Raw genomic sequence first — 18,115 nt, 5'->3', positions numbered from 1 at the left:
CTGTTTATGGGACACCTCATCCTACCAAAGTAATTTAGGGGAGAGTGACCACGGCATTCTGCCCTGACCCTCTCCATTTTGTCACTCCAGGAGACAGGAAGTACACTGTGCCTGCCTAGCAAACTCATGGTACCCTCCCCAGCTATCCTGAGGGCCTAACCAATTATGACATTTTCCACATGTTCACATACAGGTCCTCTTAAGTGTCATGTCATTTCTGGTTAGGTACTTTGAATGCATTTTCTTCTCAGGGCATCACAGTCTTCCTCTCCAAGGGGTCTGTTTTCTCCGCCCACCCATTCTGTATTCCCAACCAGTCTTATTCCAGTGCAAAGGGGAAGTGGGGGCTGAGGGAAAGAGGAAGAGGAGGGAGTCTGCACATTTCCAAATGGGCTGCATACAAAACCAGGGCTCATTCCGCACATGCAGAATAATGCACTTTCAAACTGCTTTCAGTGCTCTTTGAAGCTGTGCGGAATGGCAAAATCCACTTGCAAACAGCTGTGAAAGTGGTTTGAAAATGCATTATTTTGCGTGTGCGGAAGGGGCCCAGGAGAAAGGTGGTGAGGCCCATCATGAAATACAATGGCTTCTCTTCCACACCATTTGGGTGGGGGTGCATAGGGCAGATCTAGGTGGAATTCGCTGTGCTGCTGGTCTGTGTGGCATCTGCACTGCTTGGAGTGGGAGACTATGACACTGCCTGGGGGAAACCTCCCTCATTGTTATTCCTCAATCACAAGTTCTGGCACATGTGAACACTTCCAGGCTCCACCTGCCAGCGTCCTCTCTCTGTGTAGTGATCTGAGGATGAGCACTGATTAATCTCTCTATAAAGCAAGATGCCTACATAATTCAAAAATGTATAACTATCTGTAAACGAAAAATTGGTAGTATAGTTACCTAGTACAGGAAGGAAACTGGCAGCCAACAGCCACATGTAGACCACTATTTTTTCAGCCTCACTCCTTCAAACTCATGCAAGACTACATGCCAGTATGTAGTACAACTCCATTTCTTGCCTAGAATTGAAGAATCATAGAGGTGGAAGAGACCACAAGGGCCATCCAGTCCAACCTCCTGCTCAATCAAGGCACTCTTGACAGATGGACATCCAGCCTCTGTTTAAAACCTCCAAAGGAGGAGACTCCACCACCTTCTGAGGCAGCATATTCAGCTGACAAACAACCCTTAATTTTTGCCAATATTTAGGTAGAATCTTTTCTCCTGTACTTTGAATCCAGGAAATCCTGGCAGGTGCCCCTCAAAATTCCCAGAGATATGCAGTGGTGTGCACTGACAACTATGACTTGGTTATTGGATATGCCTGCTGGGGCTTGTGTTCAGGTACAGACATTTCATTTGTTAATTTCTTCCGAGGTACAGTAGCATTGATTTGCCCTGCTCCAGTACTTATCCTGCCACTAAAATCTCTCAGCTCAGTAACCAAAAGTGGTCTCTTGGTTTTCCTGAAGAAGGAGTTGGTGCATTATCAGAAGGGATGTGCAAAAAAGGGAGCCGCACAATTCCGGGTGGCTGTATATTGTGGCCTGCATCTGGCAAATCATCAGTGTTCCTCGTATCCTCTCAGCTTGCTACAGCTAATCAGACACGAGGCCTTGTGCCTTCAGCTGCAAAGGGCAAGAGTCAGAGCCCCTAGTGGGGAGTATACATTAGTGGCTCTAAGGGCTTTAAAGGGAGGCTGGAGAGGGGACTAGGAAGCAAGCATGTCATAGCTGCTCTTTGTGTAATTTTTTCTTCCCCCTTGCTGGGTTAATGGAAGGGCCCTGTGGAGGCAGTCTGTAATTAAACCATTAGCTGAGTAACTAACTAGTACAGCCTGGTGCGGAGGTTGGGGGGAACCCAGCAGACAAGGAATTAGGAACTGAGAGAGCAACAAAGGGCAGCTGGGGGTAGTGGACAGCAAATAAAGAAGGAATGAAAGGGCTTCACTCTAATTGTGATAGCAACTGAAATGGGACTGCCAAAGGCACGTAGTTGCAAGCCATCAGCCTTGGGTTAGGCTCACCTGAATAAAGCCCACTGAGTCTTCCAGTTACATTTAGACACATATGCAATTAGCTACAGGATGGCACAATTTTGGTTTCAGGGTAGACAGCTGGTTCCAGATAGATGTGGATGTGAGAATGGACACTCCAACAGGTACATATACTCCACTTGCTTTCCCAACATCAGATCCTCTGAAGATGCCAGCCACAGACGCAGGCGAAACGTCAGGAGAGAATGCTGCTAGAACACGGCCATACAGCCCGGAAACCACATAGCACCCAAGATGTGTGAATGATTTGCAAGGAGGCACATTTGTGATGGGTAAGCCATTACTAGCTGCCATTTCCACTAGCCTCCTCTGTACTATTTTCATCTCTGATGGAAAGATGGTCTTGGAGTCTACTAATGCTGACAAATCTAAATCCAGAAACTACCTCTGGCTTTACAGTCCCCAGGAGAGCATGACAAAGCTCAGCAGTAGCATCTTCCACTTTAGTGTTTCAATGGCCCATTCTTATTTCTCTCCCTTGTGGATTAAATACAGAGGGCTGTCATTTCACACACACCCCTCCAGCCCTAGAAAGGAAGGTCAGCCAAGAGAACAACCGAGTACTTGGGTGGAAGCCGCTTCTGCTGCCAATAGGCTCACTACCTCCAAGCACCTAAAGAATCATGGCCGATCTCTGAATTTGGAAATGGCAGCGCTATTCTAAGGGGAGAAGTACACAGGCTATGTTTGAAATGCTTTCTGAGGGACCCACTTGAAGAAAGAAAATTGGTTAGGGCTGTCAGATCCAAATTTGGAAATAGATCTTGACTTTTCAGGTGATCTGGGGCAATGAGATTCAAACATTTTTGTACACCTATCCAAGATGTGGAGATAAAAACCTCATCAATAGCGATTCCCCCTTTATTCTATCTTGACATTTGTAAGCTTATCTTCTCCTCCAGACATATCTTTAGCAGTTAAGGGGCTGGCTATTCTTGGAATAGAGAAGAGGTAGGTTCCCTCTGCAAAGTACCATCAGGCATTCCTTGAATGTAGACATGTTAAGGAGAGGGCAAAGAGAGGCTTTCCTCGATGACGGTGAGAGAAGCTGTAATTATCAAAGGCTGACTCATCTTGTCTACTTATTACTGTATGCATAAACTCTTCAGCTGAAGGAGTCCCTCTTACAGAGGGCAAGTCAGTGGTCAGCTAATATGCCTCTAGCATTGATTCCCAAAATGGAATGGGAATCTAGAGTGCATGTATGGCAGACATCCCTTTCTGGAGATTATTTGGAATGACAGGATAAAAGGAAGAACCTGGGACTGAAAGGTAAGATAGAATAAAAACTAAATCACTAAGTGGGTTTGTAGTCGACCCACGTGGTCAGCGCAAGAACGAGACGAGACGCGGAGATAACATCTGGTGGAGATTCAGCAGCTGAGCGCGATAGTCCGTGGTTCCTAATAATCTCCCGCGTGCTGGCTCCTGGCACCTCTTTATTGTTATCTATCATGGTAGGAGGGCGGACCGGGGGGAGTTCCGGGAGAGCGGGAGGCGGGAGGTCGGGAGATCATGTGATGCATGATCTCACCTGGCTACGTGCGGAGAGGAGCGTAAGCGTCTGAGCCTAATCCTCACCTGGGGGCAAGACCATTGTCCCTGCGCCCGGTGACTGAGCCAGACAGTTCATGACCCGTGACTCATAGGGGGATGAGGAGTGGGGGTGCGGTGCGACCAGAAGGCCGTAGGTCCGTTGGCGTTCCAACGTTCTACCACGGTGCTGCTGGGTCAGCAGTGCATTACTACATGGGTTCTGTTCAGAAACCTCTTCAAAATAATCAGACGCTCTCATGTGCTGCCCATTAAAAGCACATATATAATTCTCAAGGCCTTGTGATGGGCATCAGGCCCTCCCTATCCATGTTGTTAAGTTCATCCATGCAGGCAAGGAGCCAGGGTTAGTGCAGATAACTGGTTTTAAAGCCACCCCCTGCCTATCAAAACCCATGTGGTTAGCGCTTTGAAGCTGGACCTAAGCACTATGGAGTTGCCCTAGGAATAGAAAACAAAAGGGCCAGAAAGATGAAACACCAAAAGCAGCAGCGGCTTTATCTCCTTGAAGTGGAAGCATGGGACAGAGAAGCACTGATTAAAGGGAGGCCATGTGCATTATGGGAGATTTACCCGTGACTTTGGCTGCTAAAGCCTTCTTCTGAAAGGGAGAGAGAGATCAAATGCTTCTCTCATGCAACAATCTCAGTATGGTCCGGTACGATAGCTAGGGCACAAAAAGGGTGACAGATGGGGAAAACCAACTCAGGGCTGGAAATCATGCGAACCAACATCCTTGGACTTTTTGCATCCTTATAAATGTGGCAAACACATGCTGTGTTTATTTAGTTAGATTGTTTTTTATTGCTGCATTTGTATCCCACCTTTTTTCTACCATAGGCCTCAACACACACGTGTGGATTTCCCAGGAGGTCTCTCCTCTAGGTACAGACCTGAACTAGATCTGATGGTTTCAGTAAGACTGCTCCATCATGCGCCCATCACTCGACCATGCCCTTGGACTTTATCATGCTTTATATTTGTTACCTGACTCAGTGGAGTTTTCCGTTTGTTAATAAGCCCTGGGAGGTATATTTTTACTGTTCTCCTGCCTACATAGCAAGTGCATTTGATTGAGGGCAAGGCTACAAATTTTTAGTGCCACAAAACAGTAGGCATGATATGCTTGTCCCCTTTTCCTCATAACATCTATGACGTGAGACAGGGAATGTCATAATGCAGTGACATCCCATCAAATGTTGTATTGTAGATTTTACAAGGAAGAGGAAAGGAAAAAAACTGTGGATTCATTTCAATTAAGGAAACTGTGCACAAAGTCAGGTTCCTGTTGGGCTTTGCCTCAGTCCCTCCCCACCTCTCCTCATGTCAAGAATCAAGGTTAAAAAAATCCTCCTCTGACCCTGAGACTCATGAATGAGGGCATTTGGATTAACCAGAGTTAGACTCCCCCCACTAGTCAAGGTCATAACTCCGGCTTTAATCCAGATTTAGAATCCCACTGGGGGGGGGGGGACTAATTCCGGGGAACCTGATCAGGATAAGCAAAGCTAGCATTTAACCACAATTTTTGGTACACAAAGGAAGGTGGGAAAGCAGTGATGTAGCGCCAAGGGGGAGGGGGAGGGGGGCAACGCACTGGGTGTGCATGGGTGTGAGGGTGTGGCCAGGGCATTCCAGGGCGGGGGAAGGCAGGGGCACACGCATGCCCCTGCTGCAGTTCCCCCTCGCTCCGGCGAGGGGGAAAAGAAGCTTAAATTGTGCACATACCTAGCAACAAGTTGGGTTCAGGCTCACGTTTGTGGTCTGCAGTCTGCAGTCATCTATGACATGTAAGTGTATCTATGCAGTGTCATCAGCTTGTGTCTCAAACCATTTTGTTCTACTCTGAATTAATATAGTTATCTGTGGGTCTGCAAACATGCAAGAACATGTAAAAATGTGTGTCCTTATGATTTAAAGCAATTTTGGCAGTTTTTTCACCCTATCCTATGTGCTCCAAACATTATTTTTACTATTATTCATACATCGCCATCAATGTCTATGGTACTTTACCACACCATAACAAAAAAAAAAAAAGCACATTGCCCTGAGGTACTTGCAATCAAAAATTTAACATGTAAAGGCAATAAAGGGGTGGGGGAAAATGGAATCAGGGAACATGTGCATTAAGTTTAGTTGAACATATAGAAGCTTATGTCCAGTCAAAATAATAACAATAACAATAACAATAACAATAACAATAATAATAATAATAATAATAATAATAATAATAATAATAATAATAACGTTTATATACTGCCCTCCCCCAAGGGGCTCAGATTGAGGACTAAAGGGGATTGATGCCTTTGGCATAGAAAAAAAAATATCTAATAGCTTCTCAAAAATCAAGGGCAAAATTTATCTTTAAAATATAATATCTAAATTCTTTCACATGAAAATCTGTATATTCTGCACATGTTGAAACTGCTGGAGAGTCCAGACTTCTGAATCCACACAATCTCAGTGCCAAACTAGATATGGCCTGGGTCCAACCCAAGGCCAATGCTGCTATTTCAAAGCTTAATGGGGTGGTTTTAAAATGCTGGAGTGCAGCAAGATGAAGCACTCTCGTTTTCCACCCTGTGCTTTTTAAAGTGCCAAAATGGCTCTAGCCCTCCCCCGTCCCTTGTAGCTGTTTTGGTACTTTAAAGAGTGTAGGGGGGATAGAGCCCTCATAGCATTAGGCTTTAAAATGGTGATGGCAACCACAGACTTGTCATGTCCAGTTTAGTCCTTAGCGTTGTGAGGAGCAAGTCTCATCTAGTGGAATCCTCCCTATGCTTTCCTCAGGCCCTGAACAGATGAGTGAGGTCATGCAAATAGGTACAAAGAAACTGAACTGTCCTTGAATTTCCACCTCTAATAAACCTTTTAACAGGCAGATCAGAGACAGTGTAGTGGTTAGATTTTGAACTACCGGTAGGATCTGACAGAACTGTGTTTGATCCCCACTCTGCCATGACACACACTAACTTACCTCACAGAGTTCTTGTGATGATAAAATGAAACAGAGAGAATCATGCATGCTGCTCTGAGCTGCTGAGAAGGAGGGAGGAATTGATAGATGGATAGTATGAGCAAGGAGAAAAGTCAGCAAACCACAGGTCTTAACCCTTTGTTAGCGAAAAAGGACTTTTCCTTCTTCATTATTTATGTACAAGGAACCCAAGGTGGCATGCATAGTTCTCCCCTCTATCACTTTATCCTCACACCAACCCTGTTAGATTGAGAGAGTTTCTGGCCCGAGGTCACCCAGGAAATTCCATGGCTGAATGTGGATTTGAACCTGCATTTCTCAGACCCCAGTCAATCACTTTTACCACTGTACTGCATGGGCTCTATATTCACAAGCACCATTGTAACCAGCAGACAGTGAAGTAATTAACACAAGCCAGTTATTTCCATGTCTAGAAGAAGCAGGACTGTGCAAAGTAAACAAATATATGTGAAGCTGCACTAGTGCAGTGATGCTATGGCTATGTGCAAACACTCACATAACTGCATGAGTCTAAACACAGTTGCCCTTTGTGGGGCTACTTGGCAGTACTCACTTGCCAATCATGCTCCCTCTCCAGTCTTTCCCATGAGAATAATCAAATCCCAGGTAGCAAGAAAGCACATGGAACGGGGAGATACTGTGCCCTTGGAACAGAAGTTTAGTAAGCTATGAAGTCCCAGCATTTTTTGGAAAAGGGGATACTTTGCTCTTCTGCCATCCATCTAAAACTGTTGAAATATTTAGGCTTTCTGTAAAGCATCGCATCCCTGAATCGCAAGGATGAAGATTCCCCTCCTCCAGGAAACTCTAGGCTTCCAATCAATCCTACTCCCCTTCTAAGCCAGACCTACCCAGTTCTAAAATTAGAATCTGAGACAGATGGTGTTGTGTGGATCTGATGAAAAAAGAAATCTTCTCCCACACCTCACCCCCTCCAAAAAACTTCAGAGGTGGCAGAATTTTGTAAGGACATCTGCTTCCAAGAGGGAAGAAATAAGTCCAGAGTTCCTAAAACTACAGAATTCATGGTGGAGCTGATATCCCACATTGCTAAAACATTCCTAATTTGGAGACTACACTCCTATAAGAATAATGAATTTTCTCTTATTTTAATACACATGTGATATTCTGAACCACCATACTCCTATAGAGCATGATGGACATTTGCTTTGAAGACACCAGAACTCTTGCACCCCTTACAAAGCTTATTTCTATTTGCATCAGTTCATGCACTTGATAGTCCCTGTTTACAAGCCCTTTGCCAGCTGTGCTTAGCTCTAACATTTTACTTCAAAATCCTTCCCAGAAAACAGCACTTCCTGGCTAGAACAGCAAAACAAAAAAATTATACCAGGGATGCAACTACAGATACAATGGCAAGTACTTTGGAGGCAGTTAAGTAGGAAACTGAGGGTGAATTTTCAAGGGTAAAAGAATTTATCAACTCAGAAAAGTGGATAGAACCAAAAGCCATTTAATTCAACTATCTGCCCAAACAGAGGACTCGACTCTCTTGCCCTTCTTTCCACCCAGTTAATTTATTCAGAATACAGTATATACCACAAACGGTGTTCTCTGAACTTGTGGCTTAAGATGACTCATGCATGCTTCAGAAACAAGGCAAGGATAGGGGAAGAAAACCCCAAGCAAATGCAACACACGATTATGGCTTCTTCCCAGTCAAAAATGAGGAGTTTAGTGAGACTTTGATCATTAGCAAAATCCATCCAAGAACATCTTTGGAGAAGGCATGCACCACCCAGTCTCTAGTGTCAGTCATATATTCTGAGGCTTGAATCCTAAGCAATACAAGTAGATGCCCTAGACAGAGATAATGTCCCCCTCTCCCTGCAGCCTTCTGTACCCTCCTCCATTGTGCTTCTGCTGGTTAGGGGACTCAAAGGAGCAATGTGAGGACCAAACTGGTAGCTCACAATAGAAATGAGGAATCAAGGGAAAAAAAAAAGTCCAGTGCAGAAGGAAAACCCATTCATTTGCAGAAGCTACTGCTGCATCTCAGGATCCAAGCCATACAAACCACGTGCATTAAGAAAGCTGATGGGGGTGAGTGTTTTGCAGAGCGATGACAAAATCTGCTGTAACATTCTAAAACATCATTATACATAACAGATAAGTGTGTGAAATCTATGCATTCAAGAAACTGTGATACAAAGAGGATCAGGCAAGTGTTAGAATCAACAGCCTTTTCCCCAGCCCCTGTCCTTAATTTTGTTCTAACAATTATACAGAAATATGAAATTTGTGGAAATAAATATAAGCAGATTGGGGAAAGACAAAATGAGATTGTCAGGTAACATCCCCAGGTTGCTTTCTGCTTAATTTCTCTCTCCATCTCCCTCAACCATGATGACAAACACTACTAGAATTGTCCCATTTTTACAAGCAGATTTTAACATCTGCATAACTGGCAGATGTTCTACATGGGAATCCTTCCCAAGACATTTCTGAAAAGCTTTTCCTGTTGAATTTTTGCCTTTAACAGGTAGCTGTTAACAGACATGGGGAAACTTCACCATTATATATGAATAGTTCAGAGGTGCAGTGGGGGACCAAAACTCATCTGACACTTAAAAGTGGTTTAGCAGAGATCAGTACTGTAATTGATAAATTCTGCATGAAAGCACTTTCCACAATGACTGCATATAGTCTCTGTAGCTACAATTGGCTTCTCAGATGAGTAACATCCTCAGGTGAATTGTCTTCTTGCTTTCACTTGAACAGTTCTTAATGTTCACTTGTTGATACAAAGACCCCAAAAGACAGCAAATCACAACATTGAAGTTCTCTGTGTACTTCTTGGGAGCAGTGAACTCTACAGACTAGGAAGATGTAACATTAAGCACAAAGTGATTACCCACCTATATATACATGTCAGACAAGGACAGGAATTGTAATTGCAAAGCACTGTACATTCCTAAATAAAGTACTCCTGTTTTCAGTACTTAATTAGAAAATGTTTTGACATGTTCAGCAGAAGCAGTTTAAACACTGTTCTAAAAATTCTTTAATGGTTTATTCTGAGCAGCAAAAAAATTATTCCAGGCGTTACAGAATTATCTGCTTTTTCTAGTTGGGATGCAATAGTTGGGGTGCTTTTTCCAGTTAGGAAGCAATACCAAGAGCTGCCTCTCTTCCAACTCCTCTTACCTTGTGTGGCTGAGGTGACAAGGACAGTGGTGATGCAGAGACTCCAGAGGGCATGGACGAGCCGGGCCATGCTGCACCTGATGCTGGAGCTGTCAGCAACCTGGAGCCACTCTGGTCATCCCAGAGAGGGGGACACAACAGCAACCCTGATGAAAAGAGGAAAAGTCCTGAGTCTGGTTAGGAACAGAAGTACTGGTATGCTGTGTGTTATCCTGATCCCACACTTCTTTTCTTCCCTGCCCCCACTACACACAAGAACATTGTTTGGTTAATTTTTAACCAGATTCGGCATAACAGATTTTACAAAATAAAAAGAGGTCTTGTTTCTGTCGTTTATTACTACCTTCATACAATCCCAGGCTACTACCAGTTTCAGTCAGAGCCAAATTCTTCAAAATCCTTTTTGAGTTCACAGGGTTGGACATTCCCCCAGTGGCCCACCCACTCTCCTTTTATATCCAGACTTTTTACAAGCCCCCATCCAAGCAAAACTTCTACAATGCCCCGCCATTGCCTTACACACATACAGCTTTTAAAAAAAAACAGTCTTAAATGTACCACCTAACTGATGGATGAGAACTTATGTAGTTCGTCTACTCTGAAAATACCAGAATCCCGATGATAAAAAGAGTAACTACACACGGAAAAAGAACTTGTGAAAACACAGTAATACTACCCTGATTTGCTGTACATTAACTCTTTATCTCAAGCATCCACTGAAATCAATCTCCTGTACTGTTAATACAAGAATACTACATTCTTTTCAGTCTTTCAAGAGAATTGTGTGTTCTTATTTGACATCAGAAAGACATTCAAATAACTGCTGGTTTTATATTTTCGGTTGGATGGCTTCCATTGTTTTCCCTTTTTCTTTCTGAAATGTCATGGGCGCAAATGGATACCAGTCCCACCCTGATGCCACCAAAGTCAGATGAGCATTCTTCTGCCCAAGATGCAGACAAAGAGGCCTTTCAAGATCTTGGCAAAAAAGAGATACTTTTTTTTACTCCCCTTTCCCTTTTTTGAAAATCCAGTTTGATGGAGACTTCTGGACAACTTGAAAGTACTGTGTTATTTTGGTTGGTCTTCATACCTGGGCCTTTTGCCACCTTTGGATTTGTCGTTCCTTCCTCTTGAGAGAGGATTTAAAAAGGGGGTTGCTGGACGCCACCTTATTTTTAATACTTAGTTATCATGTTTAGCCTTTATTTTTATCGCTGCTTTTAATGGTTTTAGCTGTTTTATCTTTATTTGTGATTACCTACGGTACACCGCCCAGAGCCCTTCGGGGATAGGGCGGTATAAAAGTTGAAAGAATAAATAAATAAAATAAATAAATAAATGAAGGGTATATGACTTTTGTTTTCAGATTTATCACCAAAGGCAGGGTTCCTGTGATCCAGGTATAGTGGTACTTTGGATACAAAAAAAAAATGGTTTTCAAACGTAAGGGAACCTTTTGTACATCATCATTTGCCAAGGAATTCCTGGGCTCTGCTGAGAGGAGCAGCAACCATGACTACTCAGTGCTGGACAGGATTCCTTCATGGCTTTGAACTTTGACTTGTTAGTTACTCACTATGGTAACCTCCTGGTGCTCAGCTTGTGTTTCCCATTCCTGACTCTCTTGATCTTCCAACTTGACACTGATGAGGTCATAACTCTGCTCTCTCTTCCTACCATGACAGTAATTGCATGACTTTGTATCACATGTTTGCAATGGGCTCTGGATCAAAAAGGCTGAAGATCACTTCTCTAGAAAATGGCTTAAAAACCTCTACTCTAGGAAATATCTTTGTTTCCACACTTAATTTTGAGTAATAATTCTGTTAAGTGTCATGCATGCTGATGATGCAGAATAAATAAGTATTTAATAAAAGTAATAACAGTGCTCCATGAAAGAATATCAAACCCCTTCAGCTAAGAACAGAAAGGTAAACTACATCCACCCAATAACTGTGCATAAAATATTACTTGTGTCATGGTAAGGATACTGACCAAACCAGTTACAAACTATTTTTGTACAAGTCTGCATTTTTCCTTAGCAACTGTCTAAAAGGCAGAAATTTAGCAAGTAAAGCTTTTTCTGTCTTGGAAAAGAAGTTGTAGAAGCTTTTATCTGCTAAATTTCTGCCTGTTAGGAAACTGTTAGTGGAGCAGGAGCCATGTCAGAAAATAGATCTCAGAAACCGATCCGATGTCTGACAATGTACTCAATGAAAAGCAAAAAAAAACAAAAAACCCAACCCCCAAACACAAAACCTTATCAGATTAAACAATCCTAGGAATTTAGCAAGAACAGAATGAATGACACATCTGAGGTAAGGATTACAAAAAGTCCTAAACAGTTTTTCACCACTGGGTGTTCTGTCTGTTTTTTAAGAAGTTATACGCAGTGGTGGCGAACCTTTGGCACTCCAGATGTTACGGACTACAATTCCCATCAGCCCCTGCCAGCATGGCCAATCAGCCATGCTGGAAGGGGCTGATGGGAATTGTAGTCCATAACATCTGGTGTGCCAAAGGTTCGCCACCACGGAGTTATAGCAATGGTTGCATCTGGCTCCAACTCTGAGGGAAATCTTGGGAAGCCTAATGAAGAATAATTGAGACAAATTATAGTCAGTATAGCAAATTTCAATACTCTCTCCCAGTTGCCTAGAGTTACTATGTGCCTGCTAGAAGCAGGAGATCCTCTGCCCCAAAAAGGCTTGCCAGTGGGCCTGGCGTGCCAATGGGAGAAACAACGAAAACCACTGTTATGATGGTGTGATGGCACTTCTGTGTTTTCCTGAAAGTGATATCATACTGTCACTGACAACCAATCTCCTGCTGGTTGCGTGGACATCCTACATTCTTTCACTCAGAGGATGGGTTTTACTTGCTTGCATTCAGCTCAAAAAAGGCCCAAGAAGCAGGTTACACAGGCCTCAGTTTGAAATTTACAACAGACTCCTGACTAGACCGTCCTCAGCTATTATCCTAAGTAAAGTTGCCAAGAGCCTGGAGTATCTACCAATTCTGGGTTTCTGAAACAGAATTCAGAATTGGGAGGAGCCTGCCATGGGGATCTTCTTCCATGTACATGACAGCCTTTTCTCACTCCTCTTTCTCCTTTTCCATTATACACACATCCTGTAGTGTGGCAGCAGCTCCATAACATAGTCTCATCCTAGAGAAATGAGCTGTGACAGCATGATCACATGGATAGGGTCTAGTAGTTGATAATGAGAGTCTTTTTCACCAAATCAGAACTCTTTCTGAAACAATTCCCAAGTTTCAGAAAGTGTTATGAAAGACTGTAGCCCTGTTCCTTTTTCCTTAGAGTCTGTTAAAACTCCAGTTACACACCATATTTTCAGCACACAGAGGTCCATTCTGCACAACAGCGCAGAACAAAAATCCACCCTGAGCTCTGCGGAAATAGGGCAGGATAGAAATAAAATAATAAACAAATAAAACTATCATTTTGAAAATGCCCCGTTTTTGCAAAAGTTTCCCAAAGCATCACTTTGGGGGTTTTGTTCTGCACTGTATCTTTTCACATGTTTTCAGAACATTTCAGCGGTTTACAATAAAACATTTTCGTTTATGTGCACAGAAAATAGTTCTCTTAAAAATACTCATGCATGGATTCGAAGACACAAGGGCTGGAAGTTTAGCTGGTGCGTCGATTTTCTGCTTCTCTGATTAAATCTTACTGCCGTCTGCGCTCTGGTTGTGCGTAAGTGTTGCTGTCCATTTACTCTGATTCTATTGGTCAGCTTACGCACACAGCAGAGAAGAACTTTGAACGAATTCCCAGTCACTCAGTAGTTCCTGCACTCAGGGTCAGAGAAGAGATCCTACTGGTCAAGACTTTTAAGAGTGGACCTGATTGGCCCACCCGCACCCTCCTTTTCTCCACCACAGTACAGTTCTATACAAACAAATCACCACCCCATCCTACATAAAAGCAATGGTATTTTAAATAAGAATACAATAGAAGAATATTATACTAATAACCATGAGACTTGCCCCGCAAGGATTCAATAGTTTGGATACTTATGTCTCTGTGGCATCCAATCCTCCCCCAACAAAAATAATCATTAAAAAGAAAAACGGGATCTTCCTGTCATAGGGAAACTACAATAAGTTTATTACTGTATGTAGATGAGAAAAATGACTAACAGTCTTGCTGTCACATGAGAAAACATGCTTGGGGAAGATCACAAAATGGAGGCCAGCCAAAGATTCTCCCTAAAATGGCTGCTGGCAGGAGAATCAAAAGCCTCAGAGCAGAAGAGGGGCAGAGGAGACAGAAACAGGTGGGAAAAATGAAATGTTTCCTGCTTTCCACACAGGGAAGCAGGGAATGTTTGGAAAACGTTTAAGGGAAAAAGAGATGCTAGAATGCATTTTCAAAATAAAATGATATAAGGGGGAAAATATTTTTTAGTGGTTGTGGTGGGTTTTCTGGGCTGTGTGGCCGTGGTCTGGTGGATCTTGTTTCTAACGTTTCGCCTACATCTGTGGCTGGCATCTTCAGAGGTGTAGCACAGAGGGAAGTCTGTTACACAAATATTTAAAAATATATGTTTTCAAAACAAACTGTGCAGAATTCCAACAGGAGGTATTTTATATATCAGCCTTGAAATATTTCATTTGTGCGGTGCAGAATGTACTAGAGTTAGGCAACAAGACGTCCTATAGGGCCATGCATATTTCCATGCCTGAAACAAAATTAAAAATCACACACACACTGAATTAGAGATCATTTTTTTCATGTAACACACAGAGATGGAGGCAGGAAGAGGATAAAGGGTTGCCATGTTACCCTGGTGGCTGGGTTTTTCTTATATGGTCAAAAGGTCAGGAGAAAAATATCCTGTCCTTTAGCAGAGGTTTAATGTATGCAAAAGAGCATCTGAAGCTTTTTGTGGCATAGAAGTAAATAATATCACCAGGTAAATATCTCAACAAACCTGTATTAAAGGGGATAGAACATTTTTTTTCTCTATCAGCTAGCAACCAGTTTCACCTGGGTGGAATCTGGCCCATGAGACTGATTGAATTCTTAGGTTTCATTTTTAAGTAGTTTTTCTGCATGTTTATGTAGTGGAAAAAGATTTGTTCTTTGTTCTAGCCAATCAAAGAAGTCACAGTTATGTAAATCAGGAAAGGGTAATTCAAAGGACCACTTTGCTGCCATATGGTAAGGAGGTGGAAGTAATTTGTACTTCATCTTCGTAGGTTTTAACTGAATTCTAAAAGTAATTTAAAGAAAAGAATAGTTGATTTCTAAATTATTCGAACACCCCCATCCCCCATGGAAATTGAAATGAAATTTAAAAGAGTGTAAATGAAATGTAAATGAAATTATTTCAATTTTAAATTAAATTTAAAAGAGAGTATATGAGGCTAGTGTTTATCAGTCACATTCCCAACTTTATCTGTAAGGCTGACATCAGAGGACAAAACTGGACAATAATTTTAGACAGTGCACTAGCAAGTCAAAAGGAGCCGAATTAGTTGCCATTAACCAGTGAATGGCAGGGTTTGTCATCAGTCCAGTCTTTTAGGTGTCTTTGTCTTTGTAAGCTTTGGGAGAAAGTATTTTGGCTTACCTTAAAAATCTAAATAAAAGTGACTGCCTTGTAATTATTTTCCTGTCTCACAATCCAGTTTCAGTCTTTATGTTTCTTTCTTTTGGCTGGGATTCAGTAACACTCATGAACAAAAACTTTTGAAGGCCACACAAACTTTTCTGCACAACAGGGCTCTTCTTCCAAGTTGTATATTTCTAGAGGAACAGTGTTATTCCTATTACTTGATGGTATTCCATAGACTGCTGTTCGTCATATGCTTTGACTGGAAATGCCAATAAAACAAATACTATGATTTTGAAAATGTGGAGTAGCAGCAGTGGAACAGTCTGTTGTTGATAAAGAGTTTGCAACAACTATTCGGGGGGGGGGGGGGTGTCAACAGCCTGTAGAAAAATGTTCTGTACATTTAATAGAGACTTAATGTGTGGAAATGGAAAGTTGAAGCTTTTCATGGCACAGAGATACACATGTCTGTAAAGGGCCATCAAGTCATAGCCAACTTATTGTAGTAGTAGTAGTAGTAGTGCCTCAGCAAGGGGCTTTCAAGGCAAGTGAGATGCAAACATGGTTTGCCATCACCTTCCTCTGCAGAGTCTTCCTTGGTGGTCTCCTTCCAAGTACTGGCCTGGCTTAGCTTCTGAGATTTGATGAGATCAGGCTACACCATGCAATCTTCCCTCCCACAGAGGTAAATAATAACCCATTAAGCTTCTGTAAAAAGGACAGGACATTCCCCTTCCCCCCGCAGTCAGTTCTCCTCAGAACAGAACCTAAGCAAGCCTTGATATGAGAAAAGGGACAAGTAAAAAGATATTTTCTATGATCCTTCCCAAAAAGAGGAGATGCAAAGAAACTAGTGGATCAAACAATGATTAACATGCTTCATTTACATAATTAGGAAACAGTCTGTATAGTACCCAAAACTACCGGGATTTGGGAACCTGGGATATAACAACTCTTAAGGTGATGTCCCTTTTAGAATTTGATGCTCAAAACAACTATTTCATCTCACTTAGTGCCAGTCCTGCTGCTGGGGTTGCATATGCATGGCATAACCCTCTCAGCCCAAGAGGATGAGGAACACATACATTCAGGAAACATCAAGGAACCAATAACATTTAAAGCCAGCAATCCAAGGGCAGGCATATTCTGAGCCTGAGGCAACTGTATACATCATGTTCCTCTACATCTTGATTGTCTAAAACACTGGACTATGTCAACGCTTACCCCAAGACAGCAGGAGGGGGTGCTAGTGGCCATTACCCCAGAACCAGTGACTGACCAGGAATTGCCCCAATCAGAATATCATGAACACATCAAATTACTTTGAAGACCAATTTTACAAGTTTACCAACTCAAAAATGAAGAAAAGCTACCCACCTCTAAAGTACTTCACTGCATTTTTACCCCATTCTCTAGTTTGCTTTTTCTCTTATCACCCCTCCTGACAAGAACTTCCTGACAATCAATCCCATTAGTTGATTCTCTAATTCTAGTATTAGAACAGAAAGAGAAAACATGTGTATCCATTCTTTCCATACTGTACCATTCATAATTTTATATACCTCTATTAGGGCCTACCTTAATAAACTTTTCCCTAAAGTGAAACCCCATCAGATGCTTTAAGGAAGGCACTCTGACCTCACCATCATTTCTGAACATTTTCAGTTCTATTGTATTTGTTTTGAACTTGGGAGACCAGAAAGGTCTAGAGTATTCCAAATTTTGGTGCATCACATTGAGACATGGTATTTGCGGTTTAATTTTCGAACTGCTTCCTAATGGCACACAAAGAATGTGTCTGTTCCATTGCTGCTGAGCCTGCTGATGTTTTCAGGGAGCTATTCCCCACACCCGTTTATGTACTTGTAGTTGGGAGTTTTTGCCCCACTGCACATCATACAATTACAATGAACCATTCATTCACCCTTTTCAGAGATTGCCTTTTGCAGCTATGCAGTCTACTTGAGACTTCATTATCGTTAATAATTTGGTGCTTTCTACAAAAATGACCAGTATGCTGCTCATAATGACTCCAGGTCATTTTTGAACAAATTCCCAGCTTTCTTCTGCATCCACAGTTCTTTTCTCTGCAGTGCAATAGATTCCCTCAGCACCTTTCTCTCTTTCCCCTTTTTCTTCCTTCGTCTTTTTGTGATTGTTGCAGTTTTCATCCCTTTTGCCCAATTGCTTTCCACTTTTTACTAACACATAGCTTTCACTCTCCCAGCAATTCATTGCCTGGTGGAGTTTCAGATACAGGTGGGTCATTCATGCATCATCCCTGACTGGCTGGTAGCAACACAGGGAGAGGTCTTGTCTCCTCCCTATCCTATCCGGAGGAGCCAATGTAAGCTGCAGTCTTTTCTCACAAAGCGATACACTATCAGCCCAGAAACCCTACATCCTAAAGATGATGTTCAAGAATAGGTACCAGCTAGAAAGGCTTATCTTTTGAGACCCAATGTGGTGCAGTGGTTAAGAGTGGCGGACTCTAATCTGGAGAGCTGGGTTTGATTCCCTGCTCCTCCACGTGAAGGGTGACCTTGGGCTAGTCACAGTTCTCTCAGAACTCTCTCAGCCCCACCTACCTCACAAGGTGTCTGTTGAGGGAGGGGGAAGGAAGGCAATTGTAAGTCAGGTATAACAATCAACTCTTATTTTTTAAAGTCATAGACTAGGATCTGCGAGAAGCAGGTTTGAATCCCTATTCTGCCTTGAAGCTTTCTGAGCGACCTTGGGCCTGTC

General features: G+C 42.5%; 1 protein-coding gene across 6 annotated transcripts in view; it reads right to left on the bottom strand.

Moving 5' to 3' along the window:
• ADGRL1 (adhesion G protein-coupled receptor L1) overlaps positions 1–18,115 on the bottom strand; it is a 185,224-nt gene that overhangs the window by 72,046 nt on the left and 95,063 nt on the right. For all 6 annotated transcript variants that reach the window (XM_048489780.1, XM_048489774.1, XM_048489777.1 and 3 more), the window contains exon 2: positions 9,780–9,925. In XM_048489780.1, the coding sequence (XP_048345737.1) occupies positions 9,780–9,849 (70 nt within the window). In that variant the 5' untranslated portion in view covers positions 9,850–9,925. The remainder of the gene's footprint in view (positions 1–9,779; positions 9,926–18,115) is intronic.

The sequence above is a fragment of the Sphaerodactylus townsendi genome, linkage group LG03 (genome assembly GCF_021028975.2).
Source record: "Sphaerodactylus townsendi isolate TG3544 linkage group LG03, MPM_Stown_v2.3, whole genome shotgun sequence".
Taxonomy (NCBI): domain Eukaryota; kingdom Metazoa; phylum Chordata; class Lepidosauria; order Squamata; family Sphaerodactylidae; genus Sphaerodactylus; species Sphaerodactylus townsendi.
This window is presented reverse-complemented; position numbering and strand designations above follow the sequence as displayed.